Here is a 26,792-nt window from a genome sequence, read left to right as displayed (position 1 = left end):
GGGCTTGACAAGGTGGATGCAGAGAGGATGTTTTCACTGATGGGGGAAGACGAGAACTCGAGGGCATGATCTTAGAATAAGGGGCCGCCCATTTAAAACAGATGGAGAAATTTCTTCTCTCAGGGTCGTAAATCTGTGGAATTCACTGCCTCAGAGAGCTGTGGATGCTGGGACATTGAATAAATTGAAGACAGAAATAGAGTTTCTTAAACGAGAAGGGGTTATGGGGAGCGGGCAGGGAAGTGGAGCCAAGTCCATGATCAGATCAGCCATGATCTTATTGAATGGCGGAGCAGACTTGAGGGGTCGTATGGCCTACTCCTGTTCCTATTTCTTATGAGGAGGAATTTATTTTTTCAAAGGGTTGTGAACATTTGGAATTCTCTACCCCAGAGAGCTGTGGAGGCTGAGTCATTGAACATATTCAAGGCTGCGATAGAGAGATTCTTGAACTATAGGGGAGTCAAGGGTTATAGGGAACAGGCAGGAAAGTAGAGTTGAGGTCAAGATCAGATCAACCATGATCTTACTGAATGGCGGAGCCGGACTGAGCAGTCCTAGGGCCTACTCCTGTTCCTATTTCTTATGTTCTTAAATGTCATCTGCATAAAAACACCATCAGCCCCAGGTCCAAGTCTACCCTTTTAATCTGGGAAAGCTGCATGCTAGAATGCAGTCGAGTTACTACCATTTACAACAGTGACGACACCAAATCGGTTTAAATTACGCATTACAACAGTTACTGCCTACTTCAAGCGCTTTGGGACGTCCCGAGATCGTAAAAAGGGCTATACAAATGCAAGTTCTTCTAGGATTTATACTTTCTGAAAAAGCAGAGTTGAAATCTTTGGGCTAGAATTTCACCGACTTGGCAACTGGGTTTTCACTGCGATTTGACCCTCTGCAGCGAAAACCCAGTCGGCGGGATCTTCGGGCACCTTTTCGCAGGAGCGCTTCCACGTCCCACCGGAGAGGTGCGCCGACGTGAAACGCCGTGGATTGTGTTACCGGCGTAATTTCGTCACTCCCCACCATGCCCAGACCTATGGTGCTGCCCTGCCAGCAGCGACAAGTATGAAGGCCTGCAAAAAAGGGAAGTTAGTTTTTATTTGTAAATTATTTTTCAGCAATTTAGTAGGTAAAGGTTTTGTGAATTTTTCTCTCCTCTCTTTCCCTCCCTTGCCCCTCCCTCCCGCCGCAACGCTACCGGACTAAATTTGCCAAAATTCACGGTTTGTGTCGCGAATCCTTGTGCAACGCCGAGTTTACCGATAGTAAAGGCTGAAATTTAAGCCCAACAACAGTAGTGTAGGGAAAACGGTAATTTTGGCATAAAACTACTCTGTGCCGACAAATGAAAATCTAGCCCTTAGCATTTAATGAGCCTCTGGTCTGCCCATGTCACTTGTGTCTATCCACTGATCTTGAATTTTTCTCTCTCTTGTAAACTAATGTCTTTTGCCACTTAGTCGCTGTCTCGATCAGTCTCACTTTCCTCCTTCAAGATCTCTGCCTTTCAACATCTTTCCATGCGCTTCCACAATTTCACAGTACCTGCAGTTGGACTCCCATTCTTTTCATTTATTTCAGCAACAACTATCATTAATACAGCTTTGAGATATATCAGGCCAGCACCAGCAGGGCACTCGACTCCAAGATCCTCCTGTCGGTCTGAAGTTTTGACGACATATTCCTGAGCATGCAGTATAAATAGACACCAAGGACTGGTACAAATATGACTCTCAATGACTCAGCAATTCAGATGCGCAACACTTTCTCGCCTTACCCCATCTCCCCTGAAGTTACTGACTTATGGTTGGATACAGTTTGATTAACAGCCCTCCAGTATCTCTCAACCGTCTCATGTGAGGATCCACCATGGTGAGCACCATCTGGTATAGACCCACGCATACACCCAGCAGGGGCCACTTGATGCCAAACAGGAACAGGAGCTCTGACTTTTTTTTTTGGGGGGGGGGGTGGGGGGAGAGAGAAAGGAGGAGGAGATCTGCCTTCCTAGCCTGGGTACATTGAAATTAACTAATGCCCCACAAACTCCCTAGAAGAGATGGGCAAATTCATAAGTTCAAGTTTTGAATTTGGGATCTTCCGGGTTCATCCTGTTAAGCATCAGAACACGCATAGCTTCCCCCCACCCCCCAAGACGACAGCAGTCTTTCATTAATATCGGAGAGTATTTACAATTTAAAGATCGAATCCTTGCAATTTGGCAACAGAGAATATTCATTTTCACAATTTCTCAGATGACGACTATTATTCCCGACTGGCCGGCTGAATGAGTTGTTACAAGATATAGATGGTTCCAGGTTGGTAAAGACTATGTCCTTTTGCTCTACATGGCTCGGGAAGACACAACTAAACCTTTTCTGAATGTTGCACACCATCAGACTCCTGAAACGCCATGACGAGCTAATCAAGATGTAATGAACTGCGAGTGCAGTAAATCTGCTTTAATTGGAGACAACATCAAGACCCCTTTGGGAAAAACAAACAGGCCGAAATGGTACAAAGAATTAGAATCACCGCCAACAGCCTTTTGCTTTTCTCCTGGTTTAAAGCACAGACAGCTGCTGCAAATCCAGTCTGTGGGATAAATAGTTAAACAGGAAGGAAAGTCATGGCGGGTGGTGGGGGAAAGGAAATACATTTTAATCCAAGGACTCTAGTGTGTATTTAAAATTATACCCGTTTCTAAAAACAGTCTCGGAGCTAAAAAAAATTACTCCTCCAACAGCATCACTTTGGACCTGCCGAGGTGTAGATTTGGAGTCTCCAATCCCAGAAAAAAAACAAACACCTGGGCTATGGTAAAAAGAAAATGTATTAAGTTATGGTTATTTTTTGTTAATTCTCCTTTCCCTCCATGCCTTTTCAACTCGAAGGTGCTACCTCTTGCTAGGGTAGAGTGCCAGGAGGTGCACATCACCCTCCAATACCTCACCCAAGTGGACATTCTTCAAATGCAGTCTAAAGATAGTAATTAGTGATAGGCTATTCCACCATGGATAGCCTCACAAAACGACTTGCATTTCTATAGCGCCTTTCATGACCACCAGACATCTCAAAGCACTTTACAGCCAAGTAAGTACTTTTTGAAGTGTAGTCACTGCTGTAATGTAAAAAAATGCCACAGCCAAATTGCTGTTTGTGGGAGCTTGCTGTGCACAATGTGATGACAACCAGATCATCTGTTTTTGTTGATGGAGGGATAAATATTGGCCCAGTACACCGGGGAGAACTCCCCTGCTCTTCTTTGAAATGGTACCATGAGATCTTTTACGTATACTTGAGCAGACGGGGCCTCGGTTTAACGTCTCATCCAAAAGATGTACTGCAGTGTCAGCCTGGATTTTTGCGCGTCTCGGCAATGGGACTTGAACCCACAACTTTCTGACTCAGAGGTGAGTGTGCTGCCCACTGAGCCAAGGCTGACACACAGTTAGGCCCAATCTGGCCTTCACCAGATCAAACTTGCCAGAAGTGGTGACTGGACAATAATGAGGAGCAGCATACCTGTCTGATTTTTCCCTTCCTCAGCACAGGTGCCCGGAGACTGACTGCAGCATCCCAAACTGCAGATTGAAACCTCCCATTTTAAGTGGCTCAGCTACACACTGCATTAACTGGTTGAGCCATCAGGGGAGCTACAAAAAACATTTTCAGCCCAGTTTTGATGCAACATCGAAAATAACAATGATCCCGCCGGACTTTCTTTTCTCCTTCAAAGTACTTGGTTTGAAATAGCGAGTTTATTGATCAGGATTTGAGCTGAATTCACAAATCAGTCACAAATTTAGGAGCACAAATACGAGACACCGTTTGAATCATTATACGTTAGAAAAGCAGTGAATTCAAGAGACCTGTAAATCAGAAGCGCCACAGGGACAAGTGACTTGCATCGCTCTATTGCCCAAGTGAGAGAACCTTTATGAATACAGTTGCCATTAAATTACACCGACAATGTCAATATTACTTAAGAATTATTACAAATACACTCTGTCATGCAGTACCAGTCATTAAGTGATAAATGGCCGCAGTTAGATATCAATTTTTATCATTGCTGTTTAGCAATTCCTACATAGTCAGGGGCGGGGGGGGGGGGAGCTTCACGGGTAGCCAGATAACACATTTCAGAGATCACGACAGTATTTAGTCAATACCTCGCAGACAACTTCTGCAGTATGAATAGAACTGGATTAGCAAACATTCATGCTCCCGGATTCATCACAATGGTTCGCATGGAGTGGCAGTTCTGGCTTCCTTTCATCTGTACTGGAGTGACCGTCGTCAGTTAATGCTTGTGGGGTCACGTGCGGCTCATATAACCTCCTCCTCCCACCCTCTCCGGCCAGCAAACGGAGCGTGTTTAACCCCTTCGTCAGATAGCTGTGATGACTATATGCATATTTTCTGCTAATTATTTTTTTATACTGCTGTTAAACGTGAAATCATTTTTCCTCGTTATGATCCAACTGATCATGAAAGGTATCAATTGCCAGTTAGTGCAGGATTTTATAATGTTTGATTGACAGGAACTATGTAGCAAAGGGAAAATATCAATATGGTTCCCTTTCCAAACACTTACCATTGAGAAAATACAAAGCTTATGTAATACTTTTTAAAAAAAAACAGCAAGATCTCAGCCTAATGCAGCCAATGCTCTTAATTCTATATGAAAGACTTACATTTGTATAGCGACTTTCACGACCCGAGGCCCCAAAGCGTTTTACAGCCAATGAAGTACTTTTGAAGCGCAGTCACTGTTGTAATGTGGGAAGCACGGCTTTCAATTTGTGCACAGCAAGCTCCCACAAACAGCAGTGATATAATGTTTTTGTTATTTTAATTGAAAGATAAATATTGGCCAGGACACCGGGGATAACTCCCCTGATCTTCAAGATAGTGCCACAGGATTTTTTACGTCCACCTGAGGGGGCAGACGGGATACAAGAACATAATAGGAGCAGGGGTAGGCCATGCAGCACCTCGAGCCTGCTCCGCCATTCAAGATCATGGCTAATCTGATCATGGACTCAGGTCCACTTCCCCGCCCGCTCCCCATAACCCCTCATCGGTTAAGAAACTATCTGTCTTAAATTTATTCAATGTCCCAGCTTCCACAGCTCTCTGAGGCAGCGAATTCCACAGATTTACAACCCTCAGAGGAAATTTCTCCTCATCTGTTTTAAATGGGCGGCCCTTTATTCCAAGATAATGCCCTCTAGTTCTAGTCTCCCCCATCAGTGGAAACATCCTCTCTGCATCCACCTTGTCAAGCCCCCTCAATCTTATACGTTTTGATAAGATCACACCTCATTCTTCTGAATTCAATTGAGTAGAGGCCCAATCTACTCAACCTTTCCTCATAAGTCAACCCCCTCATCTCCGGAATCAACCGAGTGAACCTTCTCTGAACTGCCTCCAAAGCAAGTATATCCTTTCGTAAATATGGAAACCAAAACTGCACGCAGTATTCCAGGTGTGGCCTCACCATATTCTGTATAGCTGCAGCAAGGCTTCCCTGCTTTTATACTCCATCCCCTTTGCAATAAAAGCCAAGATTCCATTGCCCTTCCTGATCACTTGCTGTACCTGCATACTATTCTGCATAGTACCCCCAGGTCCCGCTGTACTGCAGCACTTTGCAATCATTCTCCATTTAAATAATAACTTGCTCTTTAATTTTTTTCTGCCAAAGTGCATGATCTCACACTTTCTAACTTTATACTCCATCTGCAAAATTTTTGCCCACTCACTTAGCCTGTCTGTGTCCTTTTACAGGTTTTTTCGCCCCTCGGGACCTCGGTTTAACGTCTCATCCGAGATACTGAGCAGAATGCAAAATAACCTGGACAATGGACAATATTTAATTCAATTCAAAAACTGGATACCAATTAGTTGAATGCCTGAGTTATATTAAAGTTCACTTCTGATGGAGGCTTGACCTAGTTGTGTTGCGACAATTCCAGAAAATTTATAATGTGGGGCAGATTTGGTAACACCAAAACACGTACATACAAGTACAAGACTTTTTCTATGAAGACACATTTGCGACGCTAATATGCTGGCCACGAACTTGCCCAACCAGTGAAGGTTTTCACAGGTAGGCAGGAACCCATTATTAGCCCTTACAGTGCACAAGCAGGAACCAAACGCTAATAAAATACTCAAATCAAACCCTCGACTGAAAGTTTTAGCGAGCGCACAGAGCACTTGGAATGAAGTAGATGCAAAAAGACCAGTAACAACAGCCCAGCAGTTGAAAAACATGACCGCACCAAACACCACCACTCCCATTGGTCCAGTTTGTAGATAATGATAAATATGGATAATGGCAGACAGATAATGATGGCTTTACTGTATGTAAACTAACTTATTTTGATCCAGGTGAAACATTAAATTATGCTTAGAACTTGGTATCTAATCATAGTATCTAAACTATCATTTTCTCAAGGAGACGCTCCTTCGAAATTAAGGATTGGTTTTTAAAACTTGTGATGCTCAACACATAGGTAATTTAAAATGCCTAAACAGGAGAAATTAAACAAAGTTCAAACCCAGCCATTTTGTTGAGCTGTCTACCATTCCTGGGTAACTTAAGTTAATTGAAAAGGAGGGAAATGAACAGGATCGTAGCTGGAGTTACAGGCCCTCCTGAAGTGAAGGTTTCCGATTACTCAGGTTAAGCAAACTGTAAATAGAGATTTCCCTTCTAATCCATCACTTCCTGCATCAAGCAAGGGCCGGATCAGATTTCGTTCACATTTCTCAATGGGGTTTGTTACCAACTGATCTTGAGCCGCAACAAGAAAAGGCTTTATAGGGAATGGAGTCAAAACAGCTCAACAGAGAACTGGATAGGGAGTGAGCGCACACACACACACGTGATGAAAACTACTGGGTTGCTAGGTCATTGAGTATACTCTCCACCTCTCTTTCCTCCTTTAAGATGCTCCTTAAAATCGACCTCTTTGACCAAGCTTTTGGTCATCTGCCGCAATTTCTTCTTATGTGGCTTGGTGTCAAATGTATTTATTTTCGTCTCAACACTCCTGCGAGGCGCCTTGGGATGTTTTACGACATTAAAAGCGCTATATAAATACAAGTTGTTATACTACAAGGTGGAATGATTATACAAATCAGGAAGCAATGTATCGATTGAGATGAGGGAACTATCCAATGCCAGATTGGAAGTTTTTAAAACCATGAGACTTTCCAGTGGCAAAAGGGAGAACAACAAATGCCAGTTTGCAGGCAATGTTCTGCTGCAATTACATCGAGAGATCACATGACTCAGTTGAAAATTACCCGAGAGGAGCACTCTCCCAGGCATTTTACTCCCGGCTGATCTGCCTCGCCTACAGCTTGTGGAGAACAAGAGACAAATTTTTTAAATTAAAACATATAAACCGTATAAGCTAGCAAGGAAAAGCTAAACGGCACAGGAGGCTTGTCATTTGACTGAATAATCTCCTAGCTCGCACGAAACCAGAAAAATTCCCTGCGAAATGACTGTAGATATTTCTGATAAATCTACACACTGCTGATTTCAATCGTCCTGTCTTTGAGCATCACATCGTGCAGCAACATGAACCAAGAAGAATACTGGTGCATGCACTGCAAAGCCATCCATTCCTGGCACAAAAAAAAACCTCTCACAAATGTGGATCCAGGACATACGGCAAGCTGATAACAGTAAGCGATTGTAATGCAGCAAATCTAACCTCAGAGCCGAGCGTGTTCGGATCTTCTGGCTTTGTTTTCACAGCTAATGAGATCATCTGAATTCCCAATTAGGTGAAGGTCTTGTGACCACACCCAGTCAGTATTCTGTGCAGAATACATCGCACTCAACTAAGGCTTCCGATTGCTATTCTCTTCACACCACCCCCCCCACCCCACCCCCGGGACACGTAAAATAAAGCTTTATTTTTGCCCAAATTTGGTCCTTTTTATTTATTACAAAAAGCAATTTTTCTTCGAGATTGTGGGATTAAAAACAATGGCCTCGAAATTCGCGTTAGGCGGTGGTGTAAAACGGGCGGTATCAGATCAGCGGCCGTTATACTCAGTTCCTGATAGTCAGTCCGTTCCATTGTTGCTTAGAATACCTCAACCAAAAATCAGTACCGGTAGCAGGTTACATGGAGTTTTAGTCTCTGTAGCTGTTTTATTAAATACTAAAAAAATGCTGATGTTATTGCACAATTTAATACTTTTATGCCTTGCAAGCCATTTCATTCACGAATTCATTGAAGTATTCAAAACACGAGACAAGATATTCTGTTCAATGTGTGTGGGGGTGGGGGAAGAGAACAAGAAGGGGGGGGGGGAAGAACGTCGGGCTGAAGAGGGGGGGGGACGTCTGGGAGAAGAGGGAGGGGGGAACGTCGGGGAGAAGAGGGGAGAACGGTCGGGGAGAAGAGGAGGGTGGGTGGTCGGGGAGAAGGGGGTGAAAAAAAAAAGCAGGAAACTCCTCTTTGAGGGGTCAGGGAAGAATGTGTTTGTGCAGAGAGTGGGGAGGTATTGTTGGTGTTGGGCTTTAGTGCATTGTAAAATATAGCCTGGTCTGACTGATCATGACCAATCCGCAAGACATCCATTACTCCAGATTTAAAAACCAGATGAACAAACAGCACAGTTAAGGAAATCTCATCCCAAAAGGTTCTGCTGATATTTAGAAAGTAAATCATAAAACGGTTTAACAGAACTGCTCAGCTGAATGAGGCTTATAATTATGAACAAAGGAACAGGAGTAGACCATTTAACCCCTCGAGCCTGTTCCACCATTCAATGAGATCATTGTTGATCTGTGACCTGACCCCATATCCCTTAAGCTATCACAGATTTAAAATTAACAATTGATCTTGCATCAATTGCCGTTTGCGAGAGTTCCAAACTTCTACCACCATTTGTGTAGAAGTGTTTCCTAATTTCATTCCCAAAAGGTCTAACTCTAATTTTTTGAGACTATGCCCCCTAGTCCTAGACTCCCCAACCAGCAGAGATTCCCGAGCTGTTCCCCTTAATATCATGAAAACTTCAATCAAATCACCCCTTAATCTTCTAAATTCCAGGGAATATGACCTTAATTTGTGTCATCTAACCCTTTGAGTCCAGGTATCATGCTGGCAAACCTATGCGACACTCCCTCCAAGATAAATATATCCTTCCTACGGTGTGGTGCCCAGAACTGCTCAGTGCTCCAGGTGTGGTCTAACCAGGGCTTTGTATAGCTGCAACATAACTTCGACCTCGCAGTATTCTAGTCCTCTAGATATAAAAGCCAGCATTCCATTGGCCTTTTTGATTATTTTCTGTACCTGTTCATGACATTTTAATGAGCTATGTACCTTGAACCCCCAAGTCTCTTTGGAACTCCATTATTTTTAGCTTTTCACCATTTAGAAAGTACACTGTTCTATCCTTTTTAGGTCCAAAGTGGATGACCTCACATTTTCCTGCATTGAAATCCATTTGCCACAGCTTTGCCCACTTACTTAACGTACCGATATCCCTTTGTCATTTTATGCTTTCATCTGCACTGCTTACAAACAATCAGCTCCACTGGGCAGGCCACATAGTCCGCATGCCAGACACGAGACTCTCAAAGCAAGTGCTCTACTCGGAATGAGCCTAAGGTGGGCAGCGGAAACGCTACAAGGACACCCTCAAAGCCTCCCAGATAAAGTGCAACATCCCCACTGACACCTGGGAGTCCCTGGCCCAAGACCACCCTAAGTGGAGGAAGTGCATCTGGGAGGGCGCTGAGTACCGAGTCTCATCGCCGAGAGCATGCAGAAATCAAGAGCAGGCAGCGGAAGGAGCGTGCGGCAAACCAGTCTCACCCACCCCTTTCCTCAACGACTATCTGTCCCACCTGTGGCTCTCGTATTGGACTGTTTAGCCACCAAAGAATTCGCTTCAGGAGTGGAAGCAAGTCTTCCTCAATTCAGAGGGACTGCCTAGGATGATGATGATTACAATGCCAGCGGCAAATTTAGATTTCTATGCCATCATCGAATTCGCTACGATTCATGTAATGCGCAATATGGAAAAAGGCACAGATCACCTAGGAATTGCTTAACAGATAAACAAAAAGCTGATTTACAAAGAGATCTCATTGAGTTGGTTTGAAGCCGCAATCCAACCTACAGACTTAGACATAAATCGCTGAAGCTTCTCCTCTGCAGTTTATGACGGCACTCAAACCTCTCGACAAGATTAGTCTTTTAAATCGCTCCCAGGTATTCATTATTTTCTTTGTAGTGCACCAAATGCAATCTAGTCCAGTGTTATTGGTATTTCAGGGAAACAATGGCAGACGTGCACGAAACATTTATGCTATATGCACTTAAATTGTGGAAAATTCCCAGTAATACAATTGGAGTTTGATTTTTTTTCAAATTTGAGTCCTGTCTGGAGATACAATGTAAACTAAACAACAGCAGTGAACAGCTGTTTATAGATCTAACTAATCTGGCAGCAATTTGTGATGATTTAAGATCACAAAAAGAAACATATTGCACAATATTAAAAAGCCCCAATACAAAAGCAAAATATTGCAGATGTTGGAATCTGAAATAAACAGAAAATGCTGGAAATCTCAGCGGGTCAGGCAGCATCTGTGGAGAGAAAGAATTAATGTTTCAGGTCGATGACCCTTCGTTAACTCAGTTTCTCTCCACAGATGCTGCCTGACCCACTGAGCTTTCCAGCTTTTTCTGTTTTTAGATTAAAAAGCCCTGGGTTTATTGAAATATGTCTAGTTACATTAATCCCTTACATATGAGTCAGTCAGTACAGGCTAAAATTCAGAATTTCGCAGTATTTAATACCAAACGTTGACCAGAAATTCTGAACATTATGTACACCCTGAAGGGTTAACCCCTCCACCAGCAGAAACCGATTAGATTTGAACAAAATAAACTCTCAATGGCAGTAAGCTACATTTCAGTTTGTATAGCTACCTTAATTTTCTTTTTAAATTGGAATGAGCCACAATCAGGCAGCATTCTGAGAACTGAATGGATGCTTTCCAGTAAGAATTTTAGCTGAAGGAAAATATTGTGTGTCAGCATCCCTGGTGGTTTGCTTGGCAGTGTATGAAGGAGCTCTGCAAGTAGGAAGGTGCCAGGTTCAATACATGATCTGTTTTGGTCTGTTACAGTTGGAATGCTGTAACTGGCATCAGTGGCCCCGGGGCTGGGAAGGAGAAAAATCGACCAAAAATCACAGCATCAGCCGTGGTTCAGATGGTCGCACCCTTATCTCAGAGTTAGAAGGTCATGCGTTCAAGTCCCACTCCAGCGACTTGACACTCAAGTGCAGTGCTGAGGGAGTGCTGCATTGTGAGGTGCCGTCTTTCGGATGAGACATTAAACAGAGGCTCCGTCTAATCTCTCAGGTGGACGCAAAAGATCCCATGGCACTATTTTGAAGAGGAGCAGGGGGAGTTATTCCCGGTGTCCTGGCCAATATTTATCCCTCAATCAACATCACTAAAACAGATTATCTGGTCATTATCACATTGCTGTTTGTGGGAGCTTGTTGTGTGCAAATTGGCAGCCGACTTTACTACATTACAACAGTGACTACACTCCAAAAGTACTTCAGTGGCTGTAAAGTGCTTTGGGACATCCTGAGGCCGTGAAAGGCACTATATAATAGACGTCTTTCTTTTTTTTCCTGCTCCAGAGACTTAAGCACGTATTCTAGACTGATACTCCCAGTGCAGTACTGAGGAGTGCTGCACTATTGGAGGTCCTGTATTTTAGATGAGACGTTAAACTGAGGCCCCATCTGCCCTCTCCAGTGGACGCAAAAGATTCTGCTGCATTAATTTGAAAAGCAGGGGAGTTATCCTTGGTGTCTTGTCAATATTTATCCCTGGAGCCCTGGTCAATATTTATCCCTAAATCAACAGATAATCTGGTCACTATCTCAATGTTGTTTGTGGGAGTTTGCTGTACGCAATTTGGCTGCTGCATTTTCTGTTACAATAGTGACTACACTTCAAAAAGTACTTCATTTGTTGTAAAGCGCTTTAGGACATCCTGAAACACATGGTATAAATACAAGTCTTCCAGATACTCATGTTGATGTGTAGATATTGGATGAGGATGGGGACGAGTTTGGGTACAATAGATCCCTCAGCACTGCCTTCAGGGAGATGTGACTTGGACAAGAAACAGGAGGGAACCCGTAGGACTGTAATCGAAGCAAATGGCAGTAGCTTTAGGGAGAAGAGCAGAAAGAAGGGATGATGAGCAAAAAGCCCAGTCATTAATGGAGAATGCAAATATCTGGGATTATACAACTGCGAAGAGCATTTAAATGATCAGAATTGGCCAGTGAAACGGTTAACAGCTGTAATCACAGCGTTTGGATTTCTACACCTTCCAAGGCTGGTCAGGGCATGTACATGCAGTGAGCAGAAAGGTTGAAAGCAATCTCTGCTATGCAGCCATTTCTCCTGTAATTATCCCAACAGCTCCTTCATTAAAAGGATCCAACAATAATGTCCCCATTTCTTCTCTATCACAATTGGGATAGGAAAAAGAAAAGTGCCATTTTCTCAAAAGGAAACAGTGTGCAAAGTGAAGCAAACTGGTTAGAGTGGGTCAGGCAAAGCCAAAGTAGCTTGCCCAACATTTGGGATGCTGGATATTTTCATTGTAACTTTATGCATTCCAAGTATGAAGATTAGAATCATAGATTCATAGAAATTTATGGCACAGGAGGCTGCCATTGGGCCCATTGGGTCTGTGCCGGCCCAAAAAAAAGAGCGCGCTGACCAGTCTCATCCCACTTTCCATTTCTCGGTCCGTAGCCCTGTAGGTTACTGCACTTCAAGTGCATGTCCAAGTACTTTTTAAATGGAATGAGGGTTTCTGCCTCTACCACCCTTTCAGGCAGTGAGCTCCAGACCCCCACCACCTTCTGGGAGAAAAAAGTTCTCAATACCCCTCTAATCCTTCTACCAATTACTTAAACCTATGCCCCCTGGTTATTGACCACACTGCTAAGGGAAACAGATCTTTCCTATCCACTCTATCTAAGCCCCTCAATTAAATCTCCCCATAGCCTCCTCTGTTCTGAAGAAAACAAATCCAGCCTATCCAATCCTTCCTCAGAGCTAAAATTCTCCAGCCCTGGCAACATCCTTGTAAATCTCCTCTGTACCTTTTCTCGTGCAATCACATCTTTCCTGTAATGTGGTGACATTATGAAAAGCTTCTTGGGCAATTGGGAATGGCTACCCATGCAACCATCTCCTTTGGCTCAAATTGCCCAAGGAAAACCAAAGCCAATTTTATCCTTCTCCTTAGTTTCAATTTTTCCCAACACTTTGTTAGAGATCCTTGTACACACAGACTACCCCAGCTCATAAGAACACAATAGGAGAAGGCTGCCATTATGGCCCCTCGAGTCTGCTCCGCCTTTCAAAGATCATGGCTGATCTTCGACCTCAACTCCACTTTCCTGCACTATCCCCATATCCCTTTGATATTCAAAAATCTATCGATCCCCTGCTTGAATATGCTCAATGACTGAGCCTCCACAGCCTCTGGGGCAGAGAATTCCAAAGATTCACCACCCTCTGAGTGAAGAAGTTTCTCCTCATCTCAGTCCTAAATAGCCGACTCCTTATTCTGAGACTGTGACCCCTGATTCTAGACTCTCCAGGCAGTGGAAACACCCTCCCTGCGTCTACCCTGTCAAGGCCTGTAAGAATTTTAATGTTTCAATGAGATTACCTCTCATTCTACTAAACTCTAGAGAATATAGACATAGTCGACTCAATCTCCCCATCCCAGGAATTGGTCTGGTGAACCTTCGTTACACTCCCTCCATGGCAAGTATATCCTTTCTTCGGTAAGGAGACCAAAACGGTACACGATATTCCAGGTGTGGTTTCACCAGGGCCCTATATAATTGCAATAAGATGTCTTTACTCTTGCACTCAAATCTTCTTGAAATAAAGGCCATGTGCTTTCTTAATTGCCTGCTGTACCTGCATGTTAACTGATTCATATACAAGGACACCCAGGTCCCTCTGAACACCAACATTTCCCAATCTCTCACCATTTATTTTTCCTACCAAAGTGGAAAACTTCACATTATATTCTAGTTGCCATGTTCTTGCCCATTCACTTGCCTGCCTTTCCCCATAGCTCAGATAGATGGACAGTGGTCAATCTTGGGAAACACTAGAAGCAACATTCTCAAAGGTCAAAAAAAATACCAATATCTCTCCATAAACTCAGTTATTAAACCAAACAGAATTATATTTAAAAAAAAACTAAATTTATGGAAGAACAGATGAATTTCTATTAGTCTAAAGCTTCCAGCAAGTGTGAAATGACAGTAATTGGATTCCATACCTTTATATCGTGCCCCATCAGGAAGAAAACAAGTAAATATTTCACAATTCCATAGTCCTTTTCCTGTAACCGTCGGTGTAAGTTAGTGCAGATTTGGGACATCGCTCATACAGAAGGTGCAGGCATTTGCACAAAGAATTGAAATTGCAGGCGTGCAGCAGACAAACATCACGACCCACCCCCTCGAACAGGTGGCATTCAGCTCAGAAGTGACCCCAACAGCGATGAAGGAGCGGCGATATATGTCCAGGTCAAGGTGGCGTGTAAGCTGGGGGTGATGGTGTTTTCACGATGATGCTGCTCTTCTCAGTGTTGAGATCGAGGGGCAAGGAGGGCAAGGTGGCCACATGCCATGTGCGATATCAGTGTGAAGCTTGACCTGTCTGCACCGCCCCACTAGTCACACTGAATTTATTGCAACGGTTTAAAATGTCTATTTAAAAAAAAATCTTTCTTTTGGTTCCTTTCTCTTTTTCTACTGCCCCACCCCTAGCCTTACTGCTCAAGAATGAAAACTGGCATCTTACAGCCAATATCTTTGCCAATGTTACTCCTGATCCAGCTGGTGGTGTCTGGGGATGAGACAAGCGTACAAGAGCTCAACCTCGAATCTTCCCCCAAATGTTCCCTCTGGAGAAACTTTCATGGATACTTGCTTTCTCTGCCAACAGCGCAGCCAAGATTTTCGGTTTAACCCCTGTATCCTGCCACTGTCGCATAGCACCAGTGTCTCTCAGGGAGAGGACGGCTTGTATTGAAACCAGCATTAAGATCAGAGAGTTTGCACACATACATTTACACCACTGATGCTTCAACAGCAGTTGTGAGCTGGTAAAGCCCCTTCCATTGTAGATTAGGGACATCGCCGATACAGAAGGAGCAGGCATTTGCACAAAGAATTGAAATTGTAGGAGTGTAGCAGGCAAACATCCACCTACCCAACCCCCCCTTGAACATCACTGCACCCGGCATTTTCTGGTAATATTCAGTTCAGTCATATCATGATCAAGATGAAGTAATCTTTACAATGTTCTCAAAGCATTAGTGAAGAAACAAAGCTCCTTGTTGCATCTTGGTACATTCCATTCATTAAACTGATTCAACCTCAAACAAAAAATTGAAACTTTGTGGGACTTTCATCGTTCTTTAAGTCTGAATAATTTTCAAATGCTATTTTATATTGGTGAAAATAAACCTGCACAATTTGCTAAAGAATTGAGAGAATGTGTTCAGTCATGCTGTGCAGATTCAGTTTCTAATTTATCAGCAAAACGAGATACAAGATTTAAGCTTTGGTGCATGCGCTGACGCCCACACGTTACAATGGTTGCTGAAAGAATCAGATGCACGATATCAGAAATGTGGTCTTACCTGTAGAATCAATAAAGTCTATGCATTTCTCGATGAAGATAGGAATAGGCTTATCCACTGTCACTACAGAAGTCAGAGGCACTCCAAAATAATTGCTTTCCCAAGTACTCTTTGAAATGGAAGGTCGAGGTTTGGGCTTGGGCTTCTGTGGATGAAGGAAACATGCAGAATGTTTAGTAACAGAGGAATCGACATTCAGAGCACGCTTGCCAGAAAAGTGTTGAGGGCTGGTAAGTTCGACAGATTAAACTATGCAAGAAAGTCCACATCATGCTTACTCATGCTCTCTTTCTTGAGATTTTCCCTTTCAAAAGCTCTTGATCCATACATCATTTGAAACTCATCTTGATTTCAGTCAATAATGACAGTCTACATTACAACATTGGCTACACTTCAAAAGGTACTTCATTGGCTGTAAAATACTTTGTGCATGTCCTGAGGTCATGAAAGGTGCTATATAAATGCAAGTCTTTTTTAAATTTAGCAAGCAAGATGTTCACTGCAATGCAGCATCTTTCTCTCTCTTTACAACCATCTCACACACCACTGGGGTAACCCGACAAGTTGCACAAATAGCACCATTTTACAGGCACACAATCCTTACACATGTACTCAAGTTATATATTCAAGAGCAATTCATGTAAATTTGCAGTGATGCAAATTTGCAAATGTACACTTTTTTAAAAAAAAGTGGAATACTCTATTTGAACCATAACAATCTGAACAGCCTACGGACAAAATTGTGATTGATCATGTCAAGGAGTTTGTCACTGGTTGCTGGGCATCACAGCATGCTGCTTATAATCAGAACTGCGGAGATATCTGCTTAAAAATATTTAACTACAATTTGGTTTTAACCCAATTTTGTACGTTGCACTTTATAGAATGCAAAATTCAGTGGTGTGCAATACAACCACCTCCCTTTGATATTCCACACCATTACCATCACCGAACCCCCCACCATCATCATCCTGAGGGTCACCATTGACCAGAAACTTAACTGAACCAGCCACAAAAACACTGTGACAAGAGGTCAGAGGCTGGGTATTTTGTGGCGAGTGTTTCAATTCCTGTTTCCCCAAAGTCTTTCCATCATCTACAAGGCACAAGTCAGGTGTGTGGTGAAATACTCTTCACTTGCCTGGATGAGTGAAGCAACACCACTCGAGAAGCTCGACACCATCCAGGACAAAGCAGCCTACTTGATCGGCACGCTACCCACCACCTTCAACGTTCACTCCCTCCACCACCAGCGCACCGTGGCTGCAGTGTGTACCATCTACAAGATGCACTGCAGCAACTCCCCAAGGCTTCTTCAGCAGCTCCTCAAAAACCCGCAAACCCTACCGCCCAAGAAGGATAAAGGCAGCAGGCTCCTGGGGGCACCATCACCCGCAAGGTCCCCTCCAAGTTATCCACCATCCCGACTTGGAAATATATCGCCGTTCCTTCATCGTCACCAAGTCAAAATCCTGGAACTCCCTCCCTAACAGCACTGTGGGAGCACCTTCACCACAAGGACTGCAGTGGTTCAAGGCAGCAGCTCACCACCATCTTCTCAAGGCTATTAGGGATGGGCAATAAATGATGGCCTCACCAGTGAAGCCCACATCCTGGTAGCATTTCCAAAGTGGCCTGGACACTGATGCTGGGATTGTAATGCTGATAGTGTGCACTGCTGTGATTATTCACTCAAGGCGCATTACCCAAACTCAGCCCGACAGTCACACCATGCACTGGAGTACTTTACCGTAGCAAAATTTACCTTGTATCCATTTTAGCAGTTAGCAACATGTTAAACCAATCTCCCTGGACTGTACAATTACAAAGCTAACATTATTAAATCGCAAAGAAAATCCAGAATTCATCTACGAGCACCTAAAGAATGCATGACTACATTCTTAAAATCAAATCCTTTCGACATTATCACAGTGGCTACACTTCAAACAGTACTTCATTGACTGTAAAGCGCTTTGGGACGTCCGGTGGCAGTGAAAAGCACGATATAAAAAAAAAGTATTTCTTTTACCATTAAGAATAAAACTCAAGACATGCAAGTCAATCGCTTGTGGTGCAGCACATGGAATCGGGAACGAGTGCAGTCTTGGGGATAATTAGATCAGGACTGTACAGTAGAGAAAAAAGTGTTGTAGCCAAGACCTTTCCAGGGGTTTCCTACTGTCACTTTTAAGGGCCTGCAATCTAATGCAGTGAAGAATAAAACTGTTTCATTTTTTTTTTTACATGAAAGGCTTTTGCTAAGTTACTTCCATAATGAGCAATGATTTCCTCTGTGCAATTGGTGTGGAAAAATATTTAAAAACTGGTTTATGATTTCACTACAAGTGACTATACTCAAAGTGCTTATTGGCTGTAAAGTGCTTTGTGACGTCCAGTGGTCGTGAAAGGCGTTATATAAATCCAAGTCTTTCTTTACGAGTACATAGAAGTACTATTCCAGGTCCTTCTCATCTGTTTTCTTTCTGCAACTGTTGAGTGAACTTAGTTGAATAGTGAGCAGAATAAATATTCTGGATTTGACTCGCTTATCGTTGCAGCTCAGGAGATATTTATACAGAACTTTCCCTTAGAAGATGAAATAACTAGTGTAAATTTCACAATAGGGTAGATTGTACATGACCTGTGGAAGGAGAGAGATTTACAGGCAGAAGGGCTTTTTCTCAGTCCACGCTTTATTTTCTGACTTAAAAGATTCATGGACTGATAAACATGGGGTAAGGGACACCAATAAAGACAAGGATTTGGACAATATTCATAAGAATTACTCCTTTGAAAAGAGCTTAAATTATTGATTAAAAATCTAACCAAAATTAAATATCTTTACTCAAAGTGAAATTGCATTAGTGTGAGGGAACTAGCTTAGTGAGCTACTGAATCATAATGTGCTGGAGAGCTGGGTTAACACACACTATTGAAATAACAAAGCTCTGACTATATGTAAATTCATCTCACTGCACTAGGAACTCCTTCTAGTCAACACCCAATGAGGTCACTCCTTACTCAAAAAACATTTAATAACTCTTGAACAGAAACAGACAGGAATGGATGATAAATTTGAACATAAACATCACAACCATAATGGGATACTGCCACTTAACATCTCAAGTGTGCAAAGCCGATGCTCCCTTGTTAACATTTCAAGTGTGATAAACTCGCATCTCTGAAGGATAGTTTAGAAATATATACGAGTCAACTTCATGAATCCTGCCACAATGTGATATCACATGGACTTGTGCCTTACTACTCCCAAACATACCACCACCGGCACACCGTGGCTGCAGTGTGTATCATCTACAAGATGCACTGCAGCAACTCGCCAAGTATTTTTGGGCAGCACCTCCCAAACCCACCGCCTCGAAGGATAAGGGGATGGGACACACTGAAATACCACCACCTCAGAGTTCCCCTCCAAGTCACACTCCGTCCTGACTTGGAAATATATCGGCCGTTCCTTCATCGTCGCAGGGACAAAATCCTGGAACTGCCTCCCTCACAGTACTGTGGGAGCACCTTCACCACACAGACTGCAGCGGTTCAAGACGGCGGCTCACCACCACCTTCTCAAGGGGCAATTAGGGATGGACAATAAATGCCGGCCTTGCCAGCGACACCCACATCCCAGGAACTAATTTAATTAAAAAAACATGGAGCTTTAAAATACAAATAATATTTACCACCACTTCATTTTCTCAGAACTGCTCTTTATTCTCTAAACACCTTTAGCAAAGTAGAAATTATATAAATATTGATTCCTCAGTGCTACCCCCCCCCCCCCCCAACTTGGTGTGGCCAAGTGATTCTTTTCATACTGAGGGGGAAAGAGCAGGAGACAGCAATGGAAGTAGTAAGAAAAATCTTTGCCTCATCCTGCCAGTTGACCTACAGCCAAATATCAAGACTTCAAATACTATAAAAATTCACATCCACATCCCTATTAAATCACAATTGCAGTCAACACCATGAAATTTGGCTTACCTTTTTACTTCTAAACCCATCAAAAATGTCACTCAGTTAAAAATAAAGCGCTTTTCAGATGATTTCCGCAATCATTTCTGCAGAGTTCAGTTTCCATCAAAACCTCTGGTTCCTACTCGCCTTCCAAAAACCCATCTAGTAACCAGGCTAATGAGAGCACTTCCCTCCAAAGTTAGTCTTTTCCTCTGCAGTTCCAAGCCATGCTTGTCACGGTTGAGTTTTTTAAAATTGGAAATGACAAGGCCTGGTTAACCTTACTGCTACGATAACTCATTGCGACAGAAATTGTGACTAGCCAATGCAAAAACATGCCAACACCTCAAAGCTGGAATATGTGGATCTTTTAAACACAATTAGAGAAACAGTGAAAAAACAGCAATTTCCATTTGGTGGTTCTATCAAGCACTCCTTGTGGCAGTCAGGTACAGTACCAAGCTTTGCATTACAATAACAGGACTAAAATCAAAACTGTTTTATGGTACAATATTCTTCGAAATACTTACATAAGAACATAAGAATTAGGAACAGGAGGAGGCCATCTAGCCCCTCAAGCCTGCTCCGCCACTCAACAAGATCATGGCTGATCTGGCCTTGGACTCAGCTCCACTTACCCTACTGCTCCCCATAACCCTTAATTCCCTTATTGGTTAAAAATCTATCTATCTGTGATTTGAATATATTCATAGCCTCAACTGCTTCCTTGGGCAGAGAATTCCACAGATTCACAACTCTCTGGGAGAAGAAATTCCTTCTCAACTCGGTTTTAAATTGGCTCCCCCGTATTTTGAGGCTGTGCCCCCTAATTCTAGTCTCCCCGACCAGTGGAAACAACCTCTCTGCCTCTATCTTGACTATCTCTTTCATTATTTTAAATGTTTCTATAAGATTACCCCTCATCCTTCTGAACTCCGAGTAAAGACCCAGTCTACTCAATCGATCATCATAAGGTAACCCCCCTCATCTCCAGAATCAGCCTAGTGAATAGTCTCTGTACCCCTTCCAAAGCTAGTATATCCTTCCTTAAATAAGGTGACCAAAACTCCATGTGCGGCATCACCAATACCCTGTACAGTTGCAGCAGGACCTGCCTGCTTTTGTACTCCATCCCTCTCGCAATGAAGGCCAACATTCCATTCGCCTTCCTGATTACCTGCTGCACCTGCAAACTAACTTTTTGGGATTAGTGCCCAAAAAAAAGAACACAAAAAAAACAAAAAAAGGAAAAAAAGGGCCTTGTAAATGTCTGGTGTGTCACCCAGGTCGGGTGGCACGGTTTAATGTTTTGTTGTTTTGCAGATAAACTCCAAAAAGAGTTTCATGCACAAAGACCCCCGGGTCCCTCTGCACCGCAGCATGTTGTAATTTCTCCCCATTCAAATAATATTCCCTTTTACTGTTTTTTTTCTCCCCCCAAGGTGGATGATACTTGTGTTTAAAAAAACAAGCATCTCTTCAAGAAGCTACCGATTCTGATAATTCAGCTCCCTCATATTAGCATCATGCTACAACTTGTATTTATATAGTAACTTTAATGTAGAATGCCCAAGGCACTTCACAGGAGGGTATTCAAACAAAATTTGACACCAAGCCACACAAGGAGAAAGCTTGGTCAAAGAGGTAGGTTTTAAGGAGTGTCTCTTAAAAAGGAAGAGCAAGGTGGAGAGGTTTAGAGAGGGAATTCCAGAGCCGAGAACCTCGGCAGCTGAAGGCAATGGTGGAGCAATGAAAATCTGGGATGCGCAAGAGCCTAAAAATTGGAGAAGCGCAGAGATTGGAGGATTGTAGGGCTTGAGGAGGTGGCACACAATATATAGTACAGAAACAGGCCAGAGACATGCAGGGGTGAGGTCATGGAGGGATTTTTAAAAGGAGATTTTATTTTAATAAAAGAGAGACACGTTGCCAGAACGGCAGCCATTGTAGGTCAGCGAGCAGAGAGGCGACGGGTGAATACATAGAAACATAAAAAATAGGTGCAGTAGGCCATTCGGCCCTTTTTGAGCCAACACCACCATTCAATATCATGGCCGATCATGCAACTTCAGTACTCCATTCCTGTTTTCTCTCCATTCCCCTTGATCCCTTTAGCTGCAAGGGCCACATCTAACTCCCTTTTGAATACATCTAATGAATTGGCCTCAACAACTTTGTGGTAGAGATTTCCACAGGTTCACAATTCTGAGTGAAGAAGTTTCTCCTCATCTCGATCCTATATGGCTTACCCCTTTATCCTTAGACTGTGACCCCTGATTCGGGACTTCCCAAACATGGAGAATATTCTTCCTGCCTCTAACCTGTCTAATCCCGTCAGAATTTTATATGTTTTTATGAGATCCCCTCTTACTCTTCTAAATTCCAGTGAATATAAAAGAATGGGACTTGAAATGTGGGCTGCAGAGTTTTGGATGAGCTCAAGTTTACAGAGGATGCAAGGAGGGAGGCTGGCCATGAGAGCATTAGAAAAACAAAGACAAAATGTCTAAGATTTCTTGATAGTCATTTTTTTTTGTGTTTTGCTTTGTGAATTTCTCTCTTCCTCTCCTGAATATGCTGACTCACAATGCTGGGGTTACATCTCCATGGACCAAGAAACCCACCACTACCTCATCTAAGTGGCTCAGGTGCGAGTCTAGACAGAGCATGTTGTGATCCTGTCAACAACTAAGCCCCATTCAACATGTGCCCAATATCCACAGTTTCTAATGGAGCTCAGCTGTAATCTTCCTCCTTCCAGCTAATTGTAGTATTTCTATCACTGATCTGGAAGAGATTGTGTACACACCCGTTGATTTTTTAAGGAGAGTTAATTATGACAATATTCAATATAAATGTGTACTATTTTGAGTCTTCCAAGCCAGTAAATTCAGTGGAAGGCCATTTCCAAATTTTCCAGTAAGCAATTTTATCAATTTTCTTAAGGAAGTATTTCACCAAAGCTGTAATGATTTTAGTCATACTATTAAGATACCAAATGCATTAAATAAACTGAATACCCAAACCTCATATCTAGTATGGCATTTAGTCATTCTGGAGACAGTATGTAGAGGAAGCCAAATTCCTCAGTATACCAGGCAGATCACCAACAAAGCCAATCTTCTCTGCCCAAAGCAGACCACAAAAATATTAAGTTGGAAAAGCTGGGGTTGTTTTCCTTGGAGCAAATGAGGTTATGGGGAGATTTGATAGAGGTGTACAATATTATGGTGGGTTTGGATAAGCTAGACAGAGAAAGGCTGTTCCCATTAGCTGATGGGACAAGGACTAAGGGTCACAGATTTAAGGTTTTGGGCAAGAGATACAGAGGATGAGAGGAAGAACATTTTAACAGTGAGTGGTAATTGACCTGGAACTCGCTACCAACGAGCATGGAAATGGAGACGACTAAGGATTTCAAAAGAAAACTGGATAGATACTTGGGGGAAATAAACTTGCAGGGCTAAGGGGCTCAAGCAGGGGAATGGGACTGACTGGATTGCTCTACAGAGAGCAGTCATGGATTCGATGGGCCGAATGGCCTCTTTCTGCGCCGTGACGACTATGACTCACACTGCCTGCTGCAACTGTAGGCATTTATCTTTTGCCACTGGGCAAAATACTATTTGTTTAAACTTGTCCGAATCATTTTTTTTTTTAATATGTGAAATTTAGACTTTGAAATTTTTTGGATGGACAAATAATAAAGTATTAGAAAGGGAAAGTGAGCATGTGATACATTATAAATGAGATGGGTCACTTTTAGAACAGGCTACATCTCACTTAAGGTAGAGTGATATTCTATACAAATGAGATGGGCAACCTTTTTTGGGCGAGCTGGGGAACGGGGGAGAAAGAGGGAAGAGGAGAAAGAAAATCATGCCCTAAACAAATGTAATAAACCACACCACAAGCTCACCCTAACCTTCTTTACTGGTCCCAACCCCTCCTCCCCATTACATACACTAAAGACAATAGCCTCATGTGGCATGGTATTAACCTCCAGGTTATTTGGTGCTTTGCTTTAACAGAAAGCATTCTCCAGTCAGAAGGCTGGCTCTTCCTTCTTGAATTATTACTGACAATGAAAATGGGCATAAATCTAAAGTGTCTCTTCAGGTGTACTGAAACATCAGTTGCCTTTCCATCTGGCCAGTGATTATAAAATATCAAGATTTCTGGAGCCTAACCCTGCATGAAGGAGACCCCCACAAACCAGTGGGGTCAAACAGTAATTATGATAAGTGCAGTGCGGATATTGAGGACCCATCACTGGATGAATTTCCTGACAGTTCAATTAATTGTGTAAGTTATTTCCTTGCTACAGACCCTCATCGTGGCTGGGGTAGGGTTCCACAGATGTCATGTGGCATCCAGTAGCTCACCCAAGGCAGTCATTTTTCACATTTAACCCCAGATGTTCATGCAGCTGCTGACTATTTAACCGTGGCAGGCAAGTACATCTCAGGCTCATCCCCAGCATTCATACACTAGCATCTTTCAGTACTGGATATTCCCATTCGGGTCAGCTGTGGCTCAGTGGGTCGCACCCTCGCCTCCGAGTCAGAAGGTTGCGGGTTCAAGTCCCACTCCAGGGACTGGAGCACAAATAAATCTAGGCTGACACTCCAGCACAGTGTCGAGGGAGCGTTGCACTGTTGGAGGTGCCGTCTTTCGGATGAGACGTTAAACAGTCTGCTCATTCAGGTGGGCGTAAAAGATCCCATGGCACTATTTCGAAGAACAGGGGAGTTCACCTAGCTAATATTTATCCCTTAATTAAAATTAAAAAATTATCTGGTCATTAGCACAATGCTGCTTGTGGGAGCTTGCTGTGCGCAAATTGGCTGCTGCATTTCCCACATTACAACAGTGACTGTACTTCAAAAGTACTTCATTGGCTGTAAAGTGCTTTGAGCTGGTCAGTGGTCGTGAAAGGTGCTATATAAATGCAAATCTTTTTCTTTACTAGCCAGGATCACTTGATAATTGCCACACTTCGTTATTAGCAAATAGCAACTTATTTTGAAAATGTGTGGACTGAGTGGAACCGTAACTTTTGTGCTCTTGCCCTTGGTATAAATCTTGGTATTACTGAATAATTAGATGCAGTAAAGGTCTGCACTACACAAAACCTAATCGCAAACAGATTTGATTAATGAGACTTCATTTCCTCTGCCATCACCACTCTGCACATTAAAAAATTGAACTAAAATATGCAAAAATGCCCATATATTGTACCGATCACTGAATTTAGTGCCTTAGAAGTCCTCATTTTTTTTTAAATAAATACCGCCTTTTACGAAGAATTGATGTTTAGTGTTACATAGACCATCCTGTTTCTTCCCCTCTTTGGGTGAAAAAAATTCTGTGGTCACCCACCAGAATCAAGCAGCATTCTCCCATTTCCAAGGGAAGTAAGTCACTCCACAAATATGGTTCATCAAATTCTACACCAGCTGTCTAATCTGCTGAAGCTGTCCTGACACAGCCTCATAAAACTCATTAAGGTTCCATTAGAATTTCAGTCAGTCAGTCATTAAAGTAATGCAATTCAACCCTCAGTCCCAACAGTTAATAGGGATCCAGACTTAAAAAGTTTCCTTATTAAAAAATAAAATACACTTATTTTAGGGTTCATTGTGTGTACTCGGTCAGAGAGAAACAATCAGCTCCCGAACAAGCGGACCTGCTCGCAGGTCAAATATCAGTCAAACATCAGTGGGTTCCACATGCACTAGTGTCATTAGACGCGACTGAAGGGAGTTAAGAACTTAATGGATTTCAAATTAGATTGCCTGTACAAAGTGGTCTAAAAGGTAGTCACCATCAGCAATGTACAGCACAACACAACACAAACAAAATAATGTAAAACTACTGGAATCTGCTCCCGAGCCCAATTTGGTGCCAAGCCATAATTACTAGGCAGGTTCCAAGTTTAATCCTGGGCCTGTGATCCAATCGTTTAATGAAAATCTAATTTTTTTTTTAAACTTCAGCCCTAAACTTGGCTGCCGAGTCCCGTTCACCCATTACCCCCGTGCTCGCAGACAGACACTGGCTCCCAGTTAAGCAACACAGTGTTTAAAAAAAAAAATGCTCATCCTGGTTTGCAATCCCTCCATGGCCTTGCCCCTCCCTATCTCTATAATCTCCTCTACCACAACAACCCAAGATATCTACGCTCTTCCAATTCTGGCCTCTTGAGCATCCCTGATTTTAAAATCGGTCAACCATTGGCGGCTGTGCCTTCAGCTGCCTAGGCCGCCCAAGCTCGGAAATTCCCTCCCTAAACCTCTGCCTCTTTTCTCCTTTGATGCGCTCCTTAAAACCTGCCTCTTCGATCAAGCTTTTGGTCATATGCCCTCATTTTTCCTTGTGGCTTGGTACCAAAGTTGTGCTTTTATAACACTCCTGTGAAGCGCCTTGGGATGTTTTACTATGTTAAAAGGTGCTATATAAATACAAGTAGATGTTGTGAAAGCACTTACTAATGAGGTAGATTCCTGGACCCAAGTTCACACTGTGTGGGGGCAACACACTCAAATTCAATGCTGCCCCCACCCAAGCAAAACCCGAGCCAATTCCTCTCTCGCCACTCAATCCTCCTTAAAAGCTGATGAGACAGCAACGCTGCTGGCACAACATATGAGATCAGCAAAATCAACCCAGGATTAAACTTGGAACCTGCCTAGTAATTATAGCTCAGCATCAAAATGGGCTCAGGAGCAGATTCCAGTAGTTTTAACATTATTTTGTTTCTTCTGTGCAGAAAGCCACTGTAGTTGTTTCAAACTTAGGGTATTAAACGGGTAATTACTGTAACAGGCACAATGGTGACTGGGTGGGGGGGTATTCAGTGTGAGATAGGTGTGGACAAAGCAGTATTTCACCATTAAAGCTTGGGACGACGAAACAGATTAAAGAAATTACATTTATAATTGGCCTCATTTTCTTAGCTGGCAAATTAAAAACACACTTTTATGCAAGTGGTGTGTGATGACATCAGGGAGGAGGAAAGCTGCCTGGAAGGGGGATGAATTT

The 26,792-nt window shown here is 42.8% G+C and overlaps 1 protein-coding gene across 2 annotated transcripts in view; it reads right to left on the bottom strand.

The window, feature by feature from the left end:
• The window catches only part of arhgap35a (Rho GTPase activating protein 35a), a 170,488-nt gene that overhangs the window by 60,050 nt on the left and 83,646 nt on the right, over window positions 1-26,792 (bottom strand). For both annotated transcript variants that reach the window (XM_070867775.1, XM_070867776.1), the window contains one exon: window positions 15,780-15,924. In XM_070867775.1, coding sequence (XP_070723876.1) covers window positions 15,780-15,924 — 145 coding nt within the window. The remainder of the gene's footprint in view (window positions 1-15,779; window positions 15,925-26,792) is intronic.

The sequence above is a fragment of the Pristiophorus japonicus genome, chromosome 26, assembly GCF_044704955.1.
Source record: "Pristiophorus japonicus isolate sPriJap1 chromosome 26, sPriJap1.hap1, whole genome shotgun sequence".
NCBI classification, from domain to species: Eukaryota; Metazoa; Chordata; class Chondrichthyes; family Pristiophoridae; genus Pristiophorus; species Pristiophorus japonicus.
Note: the sequence above shows the minus strand (reverse complement) of the source record. Positions and strands in the feature narration are given on the sequence as shown.